The sequence below is a fragment of the Anopheles merus genome, chromosome 2L (genome assembly GCF_017562075.2).
Source record: "Anopheles merus strain MAF chromosome 2L, AmerM5.1, whole genome shotgun sequence".
Lineage (NCBI taxonomy): Eukaryota > Metazoa > Arthropoda > Insecta > Diptera > Culicidae > Anopheles > Anopheles merus.
Window position 1 is genome coordinate 49,321,395 of NC_054083.1, and position 17,639 is coordinate 49,339,033.

General features: G+C 48.4%; 4 protein-coding genes across 5 annotated transcripts in view; 2 read left to right on the forward strand and 2 right to left on the reverse strand.

Moving 5' to 3' along the window:
• LOC121593737 (peroxidasin) overlaps nucleotides 1-11,051 on the forward strand; it is a 37,042-nt gene extending 25,991 nt beyond the window's left edge. For both annotated transcript variants that reach the window (XM_041916384.1, XM_041916385.1), the window contains 4 exons: nucleotides 4,505-4,708; nucleotides 4,919-5,091; nucleotides 7,501-7,670; nucleotides 7,767-11,051. In XM_041916384.1, coding sequence (XP_041772318.1) covers nucleotides 4,505-4,708; nucleotides 4,919-5,091; nucleotides 7,501-7,670; nucleotides 7,767-10,524 — 3,305 coding nt within the window. In that variant the 3' untranslated portion in view covers nucleotides 10,525-11,051. The remainder of the gene's footprint in view (nucleotides 1-4,504; nucleotides 4,709-4,918; nucleotides 5,092-7,500; nucleotides 7,671-7,766) is intronic.
• A 1,641-nt stretch (nucleotides 11,052-12,692) lies between these two features.
• LOC121593745 (acyl-coenzyme A thioesterase 13) lies at nucleotides 12,693-13,894 on the reverse strand. The gene is made up of 2 exons (XM_041916392.1): nucleotides 13,621-13,894; nucleotides 12,693-13,117 (listed from the first exon to the last, which is right to left on the reverse strand). Exons 1-2 carry the CDS (start codon nucleotides 13,705-13,707, stop codon nucleotides 12,773-12,775), a joined length of 432 nt encoding a protein of 143 aa, XP_041772326.1. The 5' UTR covers nucleotides 13,708-13,894; the 3' UTR covers nucleotides 12,693-12,772.
• LOC121593739 lies at nucleotides 13,307-16,263 on the forward strand. Its single transcript, XM_041916387.1, has 2 exons — nucleotides 13,307-13,600; nucleotides 14,111-16,263. Exon 2 carries the CDS (start codon nucleotides 14,136-14,138, stop codon nucleotides 16,182-16,184), a length of 2,049 nt encoding a protein of 682 aa, XP_041772321.1. The 5' UTR covers nucleotides 13,307-13,600; nucleotides 14,111-14,135; the 3' UTR covers nucleotides 16,185-16,263.
• LOC121593741 (enkurin) lies at nucleotides 16,245-17,488 on the reverse strand. Its single transcript, XM_041916389.1, has 2 exons — nucleotides 16,690-17,488; nucleotides 16,245-16,630 (listed from the first exon to the last, which is right to left on the reverse strand). Exons 1-2 carry the CDS (start codon nucleotides 17,287-17,289, stop codon nucleotides 16,442-16,444), a joined length of 789 nt encoding a protein of 262 aa, XP_041772323.1. The 5' UTR covers nucleotides 17,290-17,488; the 3' UTR covers nucleotides 16,245-16,441.
• Between the last annotated feature and the right edge of the window lie 151 nt (nucleotides 17,489-17,639).

Genomic DNA, 17,639 nt, shown 5'->3' on the forward strand with positions numbered 1-17,639 from the left:
ACAAATTGGTGGCGCAGCCAATTCCGGTACGTTTTTCGCTCTCCCGCTTGTGTCCCGTGCCTGCCCAAAAGATGGTGGCAGGCACGTCCGCCGAAATTACCGTTTGATTGTAATTTGTAATGAATGGAATGTAATTTTATTTCCGATTTGGTTTCCCGACGCCCTACGCGCCTGCATACGGTACGGTACGGCACGGATGGGTGGTGTTTCGTCTTTGTCAAACATGCTTTACCCTCGTGGTTCAAGATTGACGCAACCCGACGCATTCGGCGGAGAGGAGGATGGATTGCAACCCAGTAAGGGGCCGTAGAATGGGTCGAAAAAGGAATGGATGTAGAGGATAAGCATATTTGCACGAAGACCTGAATGCACGGAATTGAATGAAGAATTCGGCGAAACGAAGTATTGATGACCTAAGAAAAAGGGTATCTTTTAAAAAGGAGATTATTGAGCTGCGAGCAGGATAGGATTTTTATGGGATATAAAAGGAAACTCAGCATTGAAATGGGTAAAATGGGCTATTTTTGTACGAATTGCTTATCTACTTTCGAAAACATATCGAAAAGTGAACGCTAGTAAGCTAATATGTTCATTGTTGCTCACATTGCAGCACTGTAGGCGTTTATCGATAATTCTGCATTACAACTGCGCCTAAAAGTATGCCATTTTGCTTAAATGCCTTGCTTTTGCTGTTAGATCCATTTCCAACGAAACCATTTAGCGTAGCGTTTCGCTGTGACATCGATTTTCTTTTAATGGCAAATGTAAAACCAACAATTCACTTATGAAGGCCATCTTGAGCCAAACTCTGTCGCTCCAAACGAACACTCTCCAACCAGCAGTCATGTTTCCTGTCTCCATCTATGCTGCGTTGTCACGGCAAACGAGATTGTACGCTTACACCAACACCAATAATCGGCGAAACAAATATCAACATACAGATAACAAAGATCTTCGTTCCGAGGTCGATCGTTCTCCTCTCACACCCCGTGTAATTCAATAAGCAAATAAAAAAAACCCAGATATAACACAAAATCGAAAGATCGATCCAGAGCGAACCATAGACGCAGTAGCATTGAAAAGAAAAGTCAGCACTACAGCAAGAAAAACGGCAGCACAAAAATGGTGCCAGCATACAATATTCATTTCATCTTCCGGATAACCGCCAACGGTGCTCTGCCGTGGGTCGACCAAGCGATCGGTTAAATGGATCCAATCAAATTATCTTTCACCTTGTCGTGTCATTTAATTTCATTTCGAACCCATCGCTCGTTCTAGGGCCAAGGCGTTCGACTGTCGACTGTCACACAAGAGGCCGCAGGAGGTGTCAGACGCCGAGAATTGAATGTTAGTTAAAAAAAGGGCTAGCAGCAGCAAGAAGTGTAGTGTAGAGGGTGTCTTCAATTACAACTCCACCCCGGTCATTACAGTAAAAGGGGTCGGTCAGAAGCTGTAAACCAATCAGGATCGTGTTTGTCGCTTTGACTGCTGCCATATTGAATTCATAATTCAAAAACGAACTTTCATTGGAAATAAAGAACGAATGGGTTTTGAATTTTTGGGTGTATTTTTCTTGTAATAAATTCCATTTCTTTAGAAGATGGAAGGTACTTCAAAAAAATCATTTTAGGATGTTGGGAAGGTCAAGAAAAAACAACTTGCCATAACCGACCTACTACACGACAAAAAAAAGAGTGTTCAACCTTAATCGTTACACAAGAACACGACACGATACGTAAAAGTGTACGCACACGCAACTCTTCAGGGAAAAGCGGATAGCAAAACCCAAACCCAAAAAGAAGAATGCCGGCTACTTCAACCTGCATATTTATTCATCCGTGTAAAAAGTTTAGTACCATCACATGCGACCCCAAAACCGGCGAGCATGATGCATGTAGCGTGCGAGTGATTTCTTATTTGGACCTGTCCCTTTCGCTCTACTCCCCCATGAATGATTCCCCATTTAGATTTGCATTTTTGGCGCTTATAATGATACTTGTTGCATTAATATGGTACGGCGGTTCCGTAATTGAAGGCTATCGTGCGTAAAAATGAGTTTTCCAAATTAGATTTATCTACACCCAACACACTCCCACAGGTGCCAAAGCGTGGTGGCGCGCTGAAAAAAGCTTTTAGCTCAAAACACGTCAATTGGCGCAAAGTTCCGACTTTTAAGGGCCGTCACGTGAAACACGATCAGGAAACTTTTCAACATTTTCAGTTTGGATTGGAGCTGGCCCTTAAAACCGTGGCGACACTTTGGCGACACATACTGTGTGTGAAGTGTTTTTTTTTTGTTCCCATTTATTTGCTCTTTCATTTTCAATTTTCCATTACAAAAGACAAACCAAATGGCGAAACAAACAAAGACGTCATGTCAAACGTCAGCCCGCGGGGGAGGTTTGGTGGACGTGTTGAAGGGGAAAGGGAAGCAAAATGGTCCCTTAAAAGCTCCTTCCTACGTGCAGTTTGTTTGCTTCAAATATGAAACTTTTTCTCCTCCTCGTCCTCTCTCTTCATTGCTTTCACCCGGGTTCCATTTATTGCGGCATTCGTGTGTGTGTGTGCGCTGCAGAAGGAAAAATGCTTACCAATAAATCTGTAAATGCTGTCCAGAGCCACACAGGTTCCGCAACTGGTCCGCAAACCACGCGCAAACGAACGGCTTTCGAACCTTAAGACCGGTGCACAAGGTACGGTGTGGGGACGTTATTTTTCACTCAACCCAGATCCCGAACACGTACACATAGCTAGCAACACCGGCGAGGAAGCAAATGCATTCCATAAGCGACCGAGAAACCTTTGCAACACATTTCCGTTTTTATGGCGGTGCCCACCGGTGCACGGGACACCAGATAAACCCCATTTCTATTTCTCATAAATTCGAAATCGAAGCCATACACACTGGCAGAAGCACCACCAGCAGCTCCGATCGTCCTCCTTTCCTTGCATAGTGCACTCAGTGCTTCTTCCATCGTCTGCACCTTGGTGTGGCCGGCTATAAACCAGCATTTCTACCAGCATGGCGCGTTTGGCTTATGGTGTGTGCATGAGTCTTCGCAATCCCCGGTAAAAGGGGATGCAGCTGCTTCGTTCCGAAAAAAGGTAGCCGGATTACCTTCGGCTTTCCAATCCACGGAATACTGCCTCAAATTTGGCAGAATGAAAATTGAGCTAAAAGCAACATTTTCTACCTTGTGTGTGTATGTGTGTCTGTGTCAATGGATTTTCCAACTCCAAACTCCGACAAAACGGAAGAGTAAGCGACGCTGTCTGGCTTGGCTTACACAAAGACGTCTCTCCAACCTGGACGCCACAGACACACTGTTGCACCGCCGGGCAATGTTTTAAAACCCAGACAACCTCACGTTGTTCCCCGCACCCGACGGACGCATTCAGAAACATATTAAATTTTGAAACAGCAATGAAAACTGTTTGCCCAACAAAAAATAAAAAAATAGAAGATAAAACTCGGTTGAGAAGAAAAACTATCTCTGCACAATAAATAATAACCCAGCAAAGGGGTTCGGTTCGGTGCCATCTTTGTGTCCAGCATTCGGTTCCAGATCCACGGTATAATCCAATCTAGATGGTTTTTATTTTTGTGTGTGTGCTGATTTGTCTAGATTTTGTGTGTTTTTGTGTGTGTGCCATTCTGGATCTGAAGGCTCTGCTTGGAACTATCGGAGGTGTTTTTATCGGACACTTTTTCTGGGCAGGAAGATATGAAATTCCATACACCAACAAAGCCTAATAGCTAGGAACTGACAGGGAAGTTGTCTTTCATCCAATGATTTCTTTATCAAATATCACTTCAAAGTGGGCCTTTTTCATAGTAGGAACTCAATAATAGCATTGAAATGTAAGTATTCTAAGCAATGTTTATGAAGAGAGCCTCATTTTTGTAATAATAGTACACTCTAGAATGCTTTTAATATAGCTTTAACAGTGACTATAGCATCTGCCAGCATTGAATATACAGTTTTTAGATCGATTCGCCAGATAAACCCCAAAAACTAGACCACAAGTTTGGTCAACAAACATTTCCTCACACACGTCCAATCGAGATATTCGTGCATAGACACACTAGGCAGCCAGAAAAAAACGCACCACCACAACCACAAATGACAGAGTAAAACAATAGACTGAATATTTCTGGCCGTTGTGTTCTCTTTTTTGGAGTACGGGCAAACCTAATTCAACTCCACAAATGCTGTTTCCGGAACGTTTGGCAAAATATTTCACGTACACAGTACCGGTCAGACAATCCATCTGTTCGCCATACATGAAGCCGTGTGTGTGTGTGTGTGTGTATTCTGTGTCTATATCTTTACCATCTTAGCTACAGTTTGTGTGCTTGTTCCCCGGTACAGTCCCCCAAAACAATATTCGTTTCCTACACCAAAGCTGGCCTATCGGGAAACTCTTATCGTTCGTTTTAATGCTTCCTCCACACAAACTCCTCTCTAATCGCACTGAATCCTTTATGGCAAATCTTCCACAGCACCGCCGAGAATCGTGCTCGGGCCGGAAAATCAGAACGTGAAAGTCGGCTCCACGCTGACGCTGGAATGTGAAGCGGACGGTAACCCGTTGCCCCACATCTGGTGGAAAAAGGACGGCCTGCCGGTGAACGAAACGAGCCAGGTCTACTTTACCGACGATGCGATCGAGCTGACCATCGACCATGTGGAGGAGTCCGATTCAGGTGAGCATCTCTCCTCGCCCTGCGCTGGATGTAAGGGTTTAACTGTTGCTTCGGCTGCTGGAGAACGGGTTGGCAATCTTTAATCAATCTTTAACACTCCAAACCACGACCCAAGCGAGCGTTGATGGAAACGTGATGGACTTTGACATGTGTACGGTCCCTTTCTTCGTTTAACTTCAAACCTTATCCCGTTCTCCCTTCCCCTTTTAGGCACGTACGTGTGTGTAGCCGAGAATGAGCTGGGCATTGCCGAGGTCGAGGCGGAAGTGGTCGTGATCAACGTCGGTCCACCGCGCTTCCTGTTTGAACCGTACGACCTGGATGCCATCGAGGGCACGACGGTTGAGATGCCCTGCAAAGCGGAGAACGACGATATTCTGCAGGTAAGTTGGGAGCGGGTTTTGGCAATGGAGGAGAAGAGTGCCTTTTATGCTCGGTTTCTTTGAACTTCCAACTGCAATGCATTGAGGCTAAGTGAAAGTGTTGGAGAAAGAGAGAAAGTGTGTGTGTGTGAGAGAGAGAGCAAAAGCCTGGGAAAAATGAAATAGAGCTTCATCCATTACTAAGCCCGCTTTCCGGGACGCCGGAGTTGTGAATTCCAGTACATCAACAGCCGGGTTCGTGTAATGCATTGGATTTTGCTTCAGTGCGCTTCAGTGCTTCCAACCCGTGACGTGATGATGATGCACTCTCAGCATCCACCATCTACCACTCAATAGAAAATTACCTTGCAATATAAACCCATCCCGGGCACTGTGCACACGGGTGTGGTACGCAAGTAGGCGATTTTAGCCCAACCTGTCTAATTAGACATTTTCACGCTAGAAAAACTCTCTCCGGTACAGTTTCTGGGAATTTTTCGCTTTTGAAGCCGAGTTGTGGTGCTGATGAGTTTATTTTTTCGAAAGGCTCTTAAAGTAATGGAGCGGCAGTTTTGGGACAAATAAAGAGTCAGGGCCTCTCTGGAGGAGACTTAAATAGAAAAATCCTACTCAAATTCTACATGCTTTACCCGAGAATCGATCCATCAATGAGCAATGATACTACACAGTGCATCAACAAAGCACGCCATAATGCTGACTGTTAGTGCTGTTGTAAACTAGCAATTTAAGCACCAAATGAATTCCTTAGTAAGCCATGGATCAAGTTGGGTTTCTGTTTTGAAACGATTATAGGATTTTCCGAAGCACTTGCGGCATCTTGCCGTACATAAACAAGGTTTCATCGTCATCATGAACAAACCCCTTCCTTGAAGGGTGCATCTTTCAAGCTAATCCTTCACATACTGATAAGGGAGATTACAGCAACAAAATGGACAGACGGCAGCGGCTTCCCAGCGTCAGCCTTCAAGCACTTACAGATAGGACCTTTCATTAACGCTTCCGGTATTAAAGCTCCTTGGAATGACCCTCTCACCCTCCCACTCGACGCTGTAGCATAAATAAGAAACCTAATGGTCCGATGGATGGATCCCAGCAAATCCTCACACACACACATACATGCACAGATCGTTACATAGCTCATTTTACAACGATTCCAGAACAGGAGCAGCAAACCCAGAAATCCATCTTTCATTCTTACTCGGGTAAACTCTTGTGCAAAATGGCAACAAATCCCTTCCCACCATCAAGATGCCGAGACGTCGTCCTATCGCAGCCGTGGTTGCTCGGACACGCTCGCATTGCTCGCTTTTCCTGCTCCCCCTATAAATGGACACCGGCAGAGCAGTACGTGCTAATCTGTACGTTTCCGATCATTCTTCTCGAACGGCAGCGATGACGAAGAAATTTAAAGACTATATCGGTCCATCGCGCGTTAGCCTGGTCTATGGTCCAGTGCGCTTGGGATGTTCTTGCGACTGGTGGGATGCGGTACTAGGCAGTGCGGGTAGATTATGCAAATTTAAGACGCAGTTGCTTTACTTTTCGGCCGATAAGAAGGAAACAGTAGCCGGTAGCCGTAGCCGATCGAAGAGCCGATGATAAGGTGCTGCTGGGGGATATCCTGCGCGCTATAAATGGCAAGATTTATGGATCCATTTAAGCATAATTCCTGTCTGATGGGCTTCCGGGCTATTGGGCTTCACCGCCGTCGTTGCCCTCACCACCACCACTCACACACATTTAGCATCCGGCATCCGGTTGATGCTTCCGGCGAGAGGTATTTATTGCTCGGCAGTAGTGACCACCGCCAACCAACGCTACCGTGAAAAGTAAGAGGGTGCTTGCTGTTTGCAAAGATTCGATGCAAGTTTGCCTGAAGTATAACCACCGAGCATCGGAGGGAATTTGCGTCCGGATGGGGGTATTATCTCATCTTAAGATCTTTAATGTGGTCCTCTCGGATATTGGGAAGCGATGGGAAAGATGGTAAAGTTTTACTCTAATATTGGCCTTGAAGCGCGAGTTTGGTCATTGTCCGCAAGTTTCGCCTGGGCAAATGTTTGCCTCCGAATATCCGCTGGCAGTTGCACACAAAAAAGAGAAGGAAAAGACGATTTTATGATCCTGCAAAGTCTTGCAGCGCACCAACCAGCCCGAGCCATGGTTGATTTGTGACACATTGCAACGCAGCGAATGGGACCAATAAAATCCGTTAATAAAGGACATGGCAGACATCGCTTGTCCTTTTGGTTGCGAAACAACTTGTGCTTATCGCTTCCATCCATCCATATCCATCCCGCTGCCAGACAAACGACTGGAAACAATGTTCTAAACCCCCATCGAAACTTCTAATACATTGTTCTGTTTTGCATCTCATCCCACTCCCACCTCATGTTTATCTCGAAACAGATCAAATGGCAAAAGGAGGGTCGTACCATAACCCCGAAAGACAAGTATCGTATATCATCCGCCGGCAGTTTGTTCATCGCCAACATCACGCTCACGGACGAGGGCCGGTACGAGTGCTCGCTGCTGAACAAGTATGGCCGTGCGACGGCCAGCGGTATGCTGACGGTGAAGTAAGTGGCCCCACACCACCTTGTGCCCAGAAACATCTGTATCGCTGCCATGTTTCTTGTACCATAACATGTCTCTCTCTCTCTTTCCCTTTGCAGGAAAAAGGCGGAGACACTGCCCGGCGACCAGTACGTGCGGATTGCGATTGCCGAAGCGTCCCGGGAGGTGGATATGGCCATTAATCAAACCATCGGGCGCATGTTTTCGACGGGCCGCAACACCACACGCTACCACGACGACCTATTCCGCATCGTGCGCTTCCCGACCGGTCCTGCCCGGGAGATTGCCCGCGCCGCCGAAGTGTACGAGCGGGCGCTGGTGATTATCCGGAAGCATGTGGAGAGTGGTGCCAATCTTACCACCAACACGACCGACTTCTGGTACCAGGATCTCCTTTCGCCGGAGTATCTGGATCTGCTGGAGCAACTGTCCGGATGTATGGCGCATCGCGTCACACCGAACTGTTCCGATCTGTGCTTCCACTCGAAGTATCGCTCGCTGGATGGTACGTGTAACAACTACAAACACCCTGCCTGGGGTTCGTCGCTTACCGGTTTCCAACGATTGCTTCCACCGGTTTATGAGAACGGATTCAACAGTCCGATCGGCTGGAATCGTTCGGCAGTGTACAATGGATATAGGAAACCGAGTGCGCGACTCGTCTCGACCAGTCTGATCTCCACCAGTACCATCACACCGGACGATCGTATCACGCACATGGTGATGCAGTGGGGTCAATTCCTGGATCACGATCTCGATCACGCCATACCGTCGGTAACGTCCGAAAGCTGGGACGGTGTGGATTGTAAGAAGACTTGCGAGTATGCAGCCCCATGCTACCCGATCGACATACCGCCCGGTGATCCGCGCATCCAGAATCGACGCTGCATCGACTTTGTCCGCTCGAGCGCTGTTTGCGGGTCCGGCATGACGTCCATCTTTTTCGGCAGTGTTCAACCGCGCGAACAGATTAACCAGCTGACGGCGTTCATTGATGCGTCCCAGGTGTACGGTTACACGGAAACGTTCGCGCAGGAGCTGCGCAATCTCACCACCGAGCAGGGATTGCTGCGCGATGGACCTCACTTCCCACAGCAAAAGCCACTGCTGCCCTTCTCGGCACCGACCGACGGGATGGATTGTAGGCGCGATCTGGACGAAAGTCAGATCAACTGCTTCACGGCGGGTGATATCCGCGTGAACGAGCAGCTCGGACTGACGACGATGCACATCGTGTGGATGCGGGAGCACAACCGGCTGGCGGAACAGCTGCACCGCATCAATCCGCACTGGGACGGGGACAAACTGTACTACGAAAGTCGCAAGATCGTGGGAGCAATCATGCAGCACATCACGTACGAGCACTGGCTGCCGATGGTGCTGGGCGAGCGAGGAATGGCTCAGCTTGGGGAGTACCGCGGGTACGACTCGAACGTGAATCCAACCATTTACAATGAGTTTGCAACGGCCGCGTTCCGCTTTGGGCACAGTTTGATCAATCCGATACTGCACCGGCTGAATGATTCGTATCAACCGATCCCGCAGGGACATCTGCCACTGCACAAAGCATTCTTCGCACCGTGGCGACTGATGTATGAAGGTGGCGTTGATCCGCTTCTCAGAGGACTGTACACTGTGCCGGCAAAGTTGAAGAAATCGAACCAGAATCTTAACACCGATCTAACGGAGCGACTGTTCGAAGTTGCGCATGCTGTGGCGCTCGATCTGGCCGCGATCAATATCCAGCGATCGCGTGATCATGCCCTCCCCGGGTACAACGACTACCGCAAGCTTTGTGGGATGAAGGTTGCGCAAGAGTTTGAAGATTTGAGCGGAGAAATAGCGGACCCGTTGGTGCGGCAGAAGCTGAAGGAGCTTTACGGACATCCGAGCAATATCGATCTATGGGTTGGAGGAATTCTGGAGGATCAACTGCCGGGCGCTAAGATGGGACCACTGTTTACCTGCATTCTGGTGCGTCAGTTCCGCGCGCTGCGCGATGGAGATCGATTCTGGTACGAGAATGAAGTGTTCAAGCCGGAACAGCTGGCACAGATCAAGCGTGCCTCGCTCGGTCGTATCATCTGTGATAATGGCGACAACATTACAACCATCACGGATAACGTGTTCGTGCTGCCGTCGAAGCAGGGTGGCTACAAGCGATGCGATGAGATCCCGCAGGTTAATCTGGAACATTGGGTTGACTGTGCCGACTGTTCGCGTCATCACAAGCGTTACGCACCCTTGCTACGGCAGCGAAGATCGGTGAGTCGTACGAAACGTGCCCTGTCAGTGAGCCCAGCCAAACTCGACGGTACCAATCATCAAGATCGGTTGGAACAACCACACCCGGAAGACGAGGGCCATTACGCACTGAACGATAATCATCTCGAGCAGACAGAGGATGATTCATCTTTTGTCGATGACGACATGAACGAGGAACGGATCGAAGGGCTGGAGGCGCTGATCGAAAGCTTCCAAAAGTCGATGAAACAGATGCGAAGGAAGATACGCCGCCTGGAGCAGCAGTGTTCGGCCGCGGTACTTGCGGCAGCCGCCGCTGTCGGTGGTAATGCTGGTGGGGCTGGGTCCAACCCGGCCAAGGGTAAACCGCACGGCCACTGTGTGGACAATAAGGGCATCAAGCGGTTAAACAACGAGATCTGGATGCGGGACGACTGTACCAAGTGTGAGTGCGAGCATCACCAGATCAGCTGCGAGACGGAGAAGTGTGCGGAGCTGATCTGCGAGAACAATCTCGTGCTGGTGAAGGAGGAGGGCAAGTGCTGTCCGGCGTGCGTCGTTGCGGACGAGAGCGGTACCATGACCACCATGATCATTAAGGAGGGACAGTAGAGTGTGAGGCCAGTTTGAGCAAATCAATTATCAAGGATCGCTCGATCTCTACGAGCGACACGCCATGGAATCGAATTCTGGAGTGGACTGAACTGAGAGAGGCGTTTGTGGAAGAGGATCCTCCAGTGAACGGGAGCGATATCAATAATCTAGAAACGAGAGGTGAAGCTAAGGAGGAGACACGAGAGACTAGCTATGTGGTACATATATCTCTTATCATGTGACTCAGTTATGTGCCATACTGTACACTTTCCGTCGAGCTGTACTTCTAACCATACCGTTGATAGACGTTAACTTCGTTTCGTTAGCAGCAATTATTAAGCGTGTTAGTGTGTTCTCCCGCTAGACAGCCCTGTACGGTGTCTAGGGATAGTAGGTTGTATCCGAAAGGATCATTCATTATTAGTGCAGTAGATGTTTTTGAGTTGTTGTAATTGGTTATACAAAAAAGGGCTCGTGGTTCTTGGTTTTAGTTTCCCAACAGCTTCAGAACCGTTTTAATAAGCTCAATACACTCATCAACAAAACAAAAAAGTACCATTTAGACGAGGATAAAACGCGCATAGTAAATGAAAGTATCACACACACACACATAGTCTCTCTACCGTTTATCAACGTTTGCAAACTAGTTTTAGCGCGATTGAAGCCATTTATAGTCAGTTTTAGGGATATAACATTTCTTCGTTGATGAGTAACATCGGATCGACTGTGACCATCGGAGCAAAAAATAGTAGCCCATAAGTGTTTTTGGAACAAAAAAAAACCGTAAACCCAATCAGGACATGGTCCGGATAGTGGGATAGTGTCGCAGATTAATCTTTAACCCACTACCCGAAGCTCCACTCATGTAAGGTGCCAAAATTTGGGAAGCCATGATCGGAAGCATCACCCTGCAACGGTCAACGACAACAACGCAGACGACGATGACGACAAATACTACCATTACCACTACCACTACTACTATGACTAACTGTAAATACTTTTTTAAAAACGTTCAATTTTACCTTGACTAGAGGAAAACAAAAAGATATTCTAGCGATCAAGATCGGACATTCGCGATCATCCATTATCGGTGATACAGTGGCATCGGCATCTAGCGACCCAGTACAGCAGAGAAGGATAGTCTCCCTCTCGCTCTCTCTTTCTCTCAACGACGATAACTCCCGGTCGTGAGCCATTATCAATAAACGGACTCGATTGGCCCCGAGCGCAGATCGATTAGGCAACATTAAGTAGACTAAATTTTATTCGAAACACGGTGAAATCAAATGGGAATTGTCCTTTCTTGCACTTCCATTGCTCCCCGCGCTCCAATCTTTTCCCTGAATACCCAAGTGCCACAAATCCACTAAACGACCACTAAACGGCTTCTAAACGACTCAAGTTCTCTACCTAAACGGAATATAGAAAGACTTCGTTTAGCAGACGCCAAACGACTCATGCATTCTAAAAATAGCAAAAAAGCTGGTGGCGCTATCTGTTGGTGGGATACCCCAACCAGTTGAGCTTCATCGCTTGGAGGAGAGCTTTCTCATTTCCTCTGTACTGTTGTATGGTTTCGCATTGAAGTTATGCATCGCTAGAACTAGAACGGCGATACGATTGTTTAAATACTAAACTCCCACGGAAACCACCAGCACTGAAGCAAGTGAGATTTGAGCAATGGTCATTGGTGTTGATACCCACGTATCTAACCACACGACCATTTATATAGATTTTTGCTCAGAAAGTTAGAAGGCTATATAGGTCATAATAAAATGCAACTTGTCGAAACACATTGCAAGAAAAGGATAGCAATATAATGATGAGTTGTAATACGCCATCTATTGATCAAACCAATGAAGCTGTGGAGCTTTCATTTTTTTTCTATGGATATTCAATTTTCCAGTCGTTTAAGCTTAATCTGTGGCGCTTGGGTAGTCATTATGGGGTGCGGGAAAATGTGTGAAAAACGGAAAATCAAACCAATTATAGCAAACAACCACTTACTACTGGGTGAACATTTGAAATGGAACAACAAAATAAATCGATCTTTACTAGCTATTTCCCATTTTTTCCGAACGAAACCATCCGCCAATCGATCGATGAAACATGTTACACCGTGTTTTGTGTATTTTAGTGGGATTTATTGCGTTCAAACAAAACAGAAAAAGAACAACTGAAACATATCACCAAACCACCTTTTTTTATTCTACCACCTCTTTCCCCGCTTGTATGTCCATTTCTATGGTATTTGGTCTGTGCCTATTTAACTACTCCCAATGTATTTGGTGTGCGATGCTTTGGCAATGATTGAGTTATCTTTCTTGTGGCGCAACTCACACTCCAGGAATGCTAGGTTTCGTCCCGCCCGTACCGTGTTGGCGTCGATGATGACTTCATCGCCTAGCCGTGCACCTTTCAGATAGCTCACGTGAATGTCCACCGATACGCCGGGCGTTGCGTTTTCCTTCGTCATCAGCGCGTACGTAGTGACCACGTCTACGATGGTGGCGGTATAGCCACCATGCAGTCCACCGGCACGGTTCAGATGTTCTTCCTCTACCTTAAACTCCGCCATACAGCGTCCATCACCTCCGCTAACCATTACGAGCTAGAGAGGATGAGAAAAGGGAACCAATTTCTGTCAAGAAAGGGTAGAAATCCAAATTACATCGTTTGTTTCCCTTCCCGGCTAAAGGTAGCTCTTAAGCAGCGTAGAATGAAAAATCATTTTTCCAGAAATCCTCTTGAAGGTAAATTTGTAGCATATTTTTCAATCTAGATAAACTGTTCAACAATAAGATCTTCACAATTTCATGTGCTATAAATGAGACTTGGAATAAGCCATAAAGATGGCTTCTATTGGACGCTTATATGACGTCTAATAACTCCTCTGTTTGCTTGCTGGGTCGTGCTGTCAAACTTCGCCTGGAGATGTTTTGTTTACATCCCAGCCAGCCGCATCACAAACATGCTGTTTATATAACAGCGTCTCAAACACAAGAAAAAAGTGTTCTGTAGTGTAGTTTCTTAAACACTGGAACCATCTGAAGGCATTAACCATTCAGTATTGCACGTTTTGTTAGTTTTAAAGGTAAGTAATGCACCACATACCTGCTGCAAACACCTATCGTACCCGTTGGTTTTGGTCATCACAGTAGCGATGGTACGCAACAGATCGAGACCCTTTTTGCCGCTCATTGTGGGGAATTGTGCGTTTTTTTCGAAATCACTGCAAACCAATTACACTGAACTATGTTCCGGGAGATGTTTCGAGACGAACAACAATGCTAGTGCTATTGAAACTAAGCTTCACAGTGTGTAGAGGAACTGCTGCACGCTCGACGGACTTTGTTTGTTCAGTTACTGAGCTGCCTGCTGTCAAAAAACGCCGACATTTCTGACAGTCTACTGTTCGAATGAATTTGGTCGTTAAACCTTTTTAAACTTCATTTTTATTTTATTTGTTATAAGCATGGTAACAATCTCCAAATCCCTAAAAAGTGCATCCATAAAAGAAGTCCTTTTTGTGCATGCGAAACCCACACACGGGCCCCAGCATCCTTTTCACAACAATGAAATAATTCAGTATGAAATATTTCAGGCTCCTTCAACGCCCCAACGTCAGGATGGAGATACAAGAACTGACCGCTTTCCAGCATTCGGAAGAAATCATTCAACCCTTCACGATTAGCTGCGTCGAGGACACGGTGGTGGTGTGCACGAAAGATCACACACTCGTTCTAAGGCTAAAGTACAAACACATCGTCGAGGATGGCGCAATCTGTTACGAGCTGTCGCGCATCAAGTGCTCGACCGCACGACCGACCGGGGCACTGATCGCTCACGAAGCCACCCTCTACCACGCGAGCAGCATGGAGCAGCGCCGACGTATAATGCTGGATCAAACCATCTTCCCCAACATTGCCAAGGTGTACATCTGCAACGTCCAGTCGTGGATATCACCGCCGGGCGTGTTCGAAGACAACCCCCGCGAGCATCTCATCGCGAACGTGACCAACATGGGCCAGCTGACGATTTACCGGCTGGAGGAGCAGTGCCAATCGAGCTGGAACACGTACGTAGACGTGTCCGACACCTGGCAGAGCCACATCTACGATCGCCACCCGATCGAAGCGTACGACGAGCTTCAGATCATGGTGGACGAGATGACGATCACGTGCTTCGCGTGGGAAACCACCATCCACCAGCATCCGGTGCGGTTCGCCTTCGGCACCAAGTCGGGCAAAATCGTGTTCTGCAATCTGAAACCGAACGTCCCGAAGATCGAGCACGTGCACCAGGAGGAGGAAGCGTCGCGCGTGATCAAGTACATCTCCGTCCCGGAGCAGCACCACTTCCTACTGGTCGGGCTGGAGAGTGGACGGCTGGGGGTGTATCGGTTCGGGGGCGCCAACCAGCTCGGGGCCTTTTTTGTGCAGTACATTGCCACCTACTTCGAGGAGGATCTCTGCATCTCGGCAATCGAGTGTGAGGTGGAGAGGAAAGCGAACGGCACCGAGCAGCTGCTCATCATAGCGGTGAAGGCCACCTACCTGCTGATGATAGAGATAGACTTCGACGGCACGTTGCGGAGCAGTGCGACGCTGAGCATGGAAAACTTCATGATAACCGGGCTGCAGCAGGTGTGCCCTCGGCGCTACATCGTCTGCACGCTGCCGGGGAAGATGTTCCATCTTCAGGTTGATGAAGCAAGCTCGCGGTCCGGTTTGCAGATAGCGCAGCAGGAGGTAGCCACCGATCTGAACGTAGGGTCGTACGCGCTGTACGGGGTGGCAGCGTCCCGTACCCGCACCGGCTGGTTCATTCTTGGCTATCCGTCGCGACGCTTCGACCATCTAACGCTCCGCTCGCCCACGTGCATATTTTTCTGCCGTTTCAACGAACGGGACGCGCTGGAAATGTTGCTCGCGAACAGCACCTACCGGCTGGAGAGCTACCACGATGCTGCCGAGATGGTTCGTTTCCATGGCAACAAACAGCCCAAAACGCTCGCACCTTTGGAGGACGCCCAGCTGGAGCTTTCGCTCGACGAGCAATCGATCTACCAGCTGAAGCTGCAACTCATTCAGCTGAGCGCACGGATCAGCTACAACACGAAGCGCAACCAACCGTTTACGCTGGGCCTGTACGCACAGCATCGGTTTATCTGCGCCCTGATAGAGGGTATCAATGCGGCCCGCATCGTACGCTGGCTGGTGGAAAAGTACACCCAGCGCAAGGCACTACACCCGCTGCAGCAGGAAGCGTTGCGCTGCTTGCGCAACTTTATACGCACCCTGACCGCGGAAGCACAGTGTCCCGGGGAGTGTGAGTATTTGCTGACGAGTCTGACACCGACGCTGCTGGAGGTGTTGGAAGCGGCGGACCAAATCGAAACGCCCGCCATCACCGACGAGGTGTGCTCGTTCTGTGACGCACCGATCTATGCGTACCGGGAGCAGTGCCCGGACAGCCATGCCGTGTTCCGCTGCGTGCTAACCAAGATACAGATTACGCTCGAGTGTGAGGAGATTACGTGCGAGATTTGTCAGCGATACTCGATCGGGCCGACGGTGCTCGGGACGATACTGGAGCAGAGCATGGCGATAGTGGACTACCGGAAGTGTTGCATCTGTGATGCACCGTTCAAAGGAAGCGGATCAAAGAGTGTATAGACTGAGTCTCGCTAAGGCATTAAAAGTATTGCATACGATCAGGAAGAAAAAAAGATGATATTTCTAGAAAATCACACACACACACAATTTATTTGTCCCGTGAATTGCAGCAAAATTATGCCGAAATTTGCCAGCTAAATCAAGTGCAAACGCATTCAAGTCATCTCGCAGGTGTGAGAGCTAAAGAGAATATTGCTAAAAAAAACGATAATTCCATAAGGAAAAAAGGCGAAGAAAGGAAATCCACTAAAATGCCGTTATGTATCCTTTTGGTCGTCGTCGTACAGGTAGATGTAAGGGTTGTTCTCGATCGTTAGGATGTCCTTCTCCAGCTGCTTCAGATTGTTCTCCAGCTTGGCCTTGCGTATCATCTTCGGCACGGTGTCGGTTAGCAGCGGCAGGCTCTGATACTCTTGCTGCAGTTTTTCCCAGTTTTTCTTTAAACCCTGTGAAAATTAACCTTTTGAAACCATCCACCCATCAGCGCCCGGGGCAGCACACTCACCTTCAGCAGCTCGACGCGCTCCTCCTGCAAGATGTACGAGCAGCGTGGCTGCTGCTGCGCCCGGTCCTCGATCAGCCGGTCCTTCTGGGCGGCCAGATCCTTCTTCCGGCGCGTCAGATACTGTGGCACCTTGCCAAACTTTGGCTGGCACATGTAGATCGGCATCAGGCCCGACTTTTCCAGATCGTGAAAATCACCCTTGCGCGTATCGGCGTACCGTGGGCGCGGTTTTTTCGGATTGGCCGCAACGACTTTCTTAATGTTTTCCTTCCTAAAATCGACCACCTTCAGCACCTGGCAGGGCGAGGGTTCGTGCGGCTTCGGGATGGGCGGTTTGTGGCCGGTACAGAGCCGCACCGGGGCCGATTTGGTGGCCCGATGGCGGGGGCCACAGTTTTTGCGCAGAAAGTCGGCCGGACCGGGCAGCGGTATCTTGGAGAAGCCCATCGTACGGTGAGCGTCCTTGCAGGATTTCGTCTCCTGCCGCACCTGATGCTCGAACCGGGAGTGGTAGAGCGGCGGCTTCGGTGGCTTTTCGGGCGGTTTCTTTTCCACGTTGTAGATGTTTTCGTCGTGAATGTAAATGTTCACGATGGACATGTTGGGGTTAACGGGAGGGGCAAATTTCGAATTACACGCTCTTTAAATAGAATCTAAAACGCTGGAATCTCTGGAAGCGCTCTGGAAGGTTCGCGAGCTTCTGTTTTGCGAAAAAGCACTTCGATCGATGGAGGGAGCAACGTTCCTGTACGTGCGGCTCGTTCCCGTCTACTGTCAAACTATTTGATTGAAGCAAACAAATGAACCGCCATTTGAACACCATCGTAGCAACCGCGCGGGCTCTAAGCACGCCGAAAACGTGCTCCACACATTCAAACACGCTTCTCACCCTTGGCAACCGGGCGTGTGGAGGGGAGGGGGTCATGTGTTAACGGCGACTGCACGCAAAA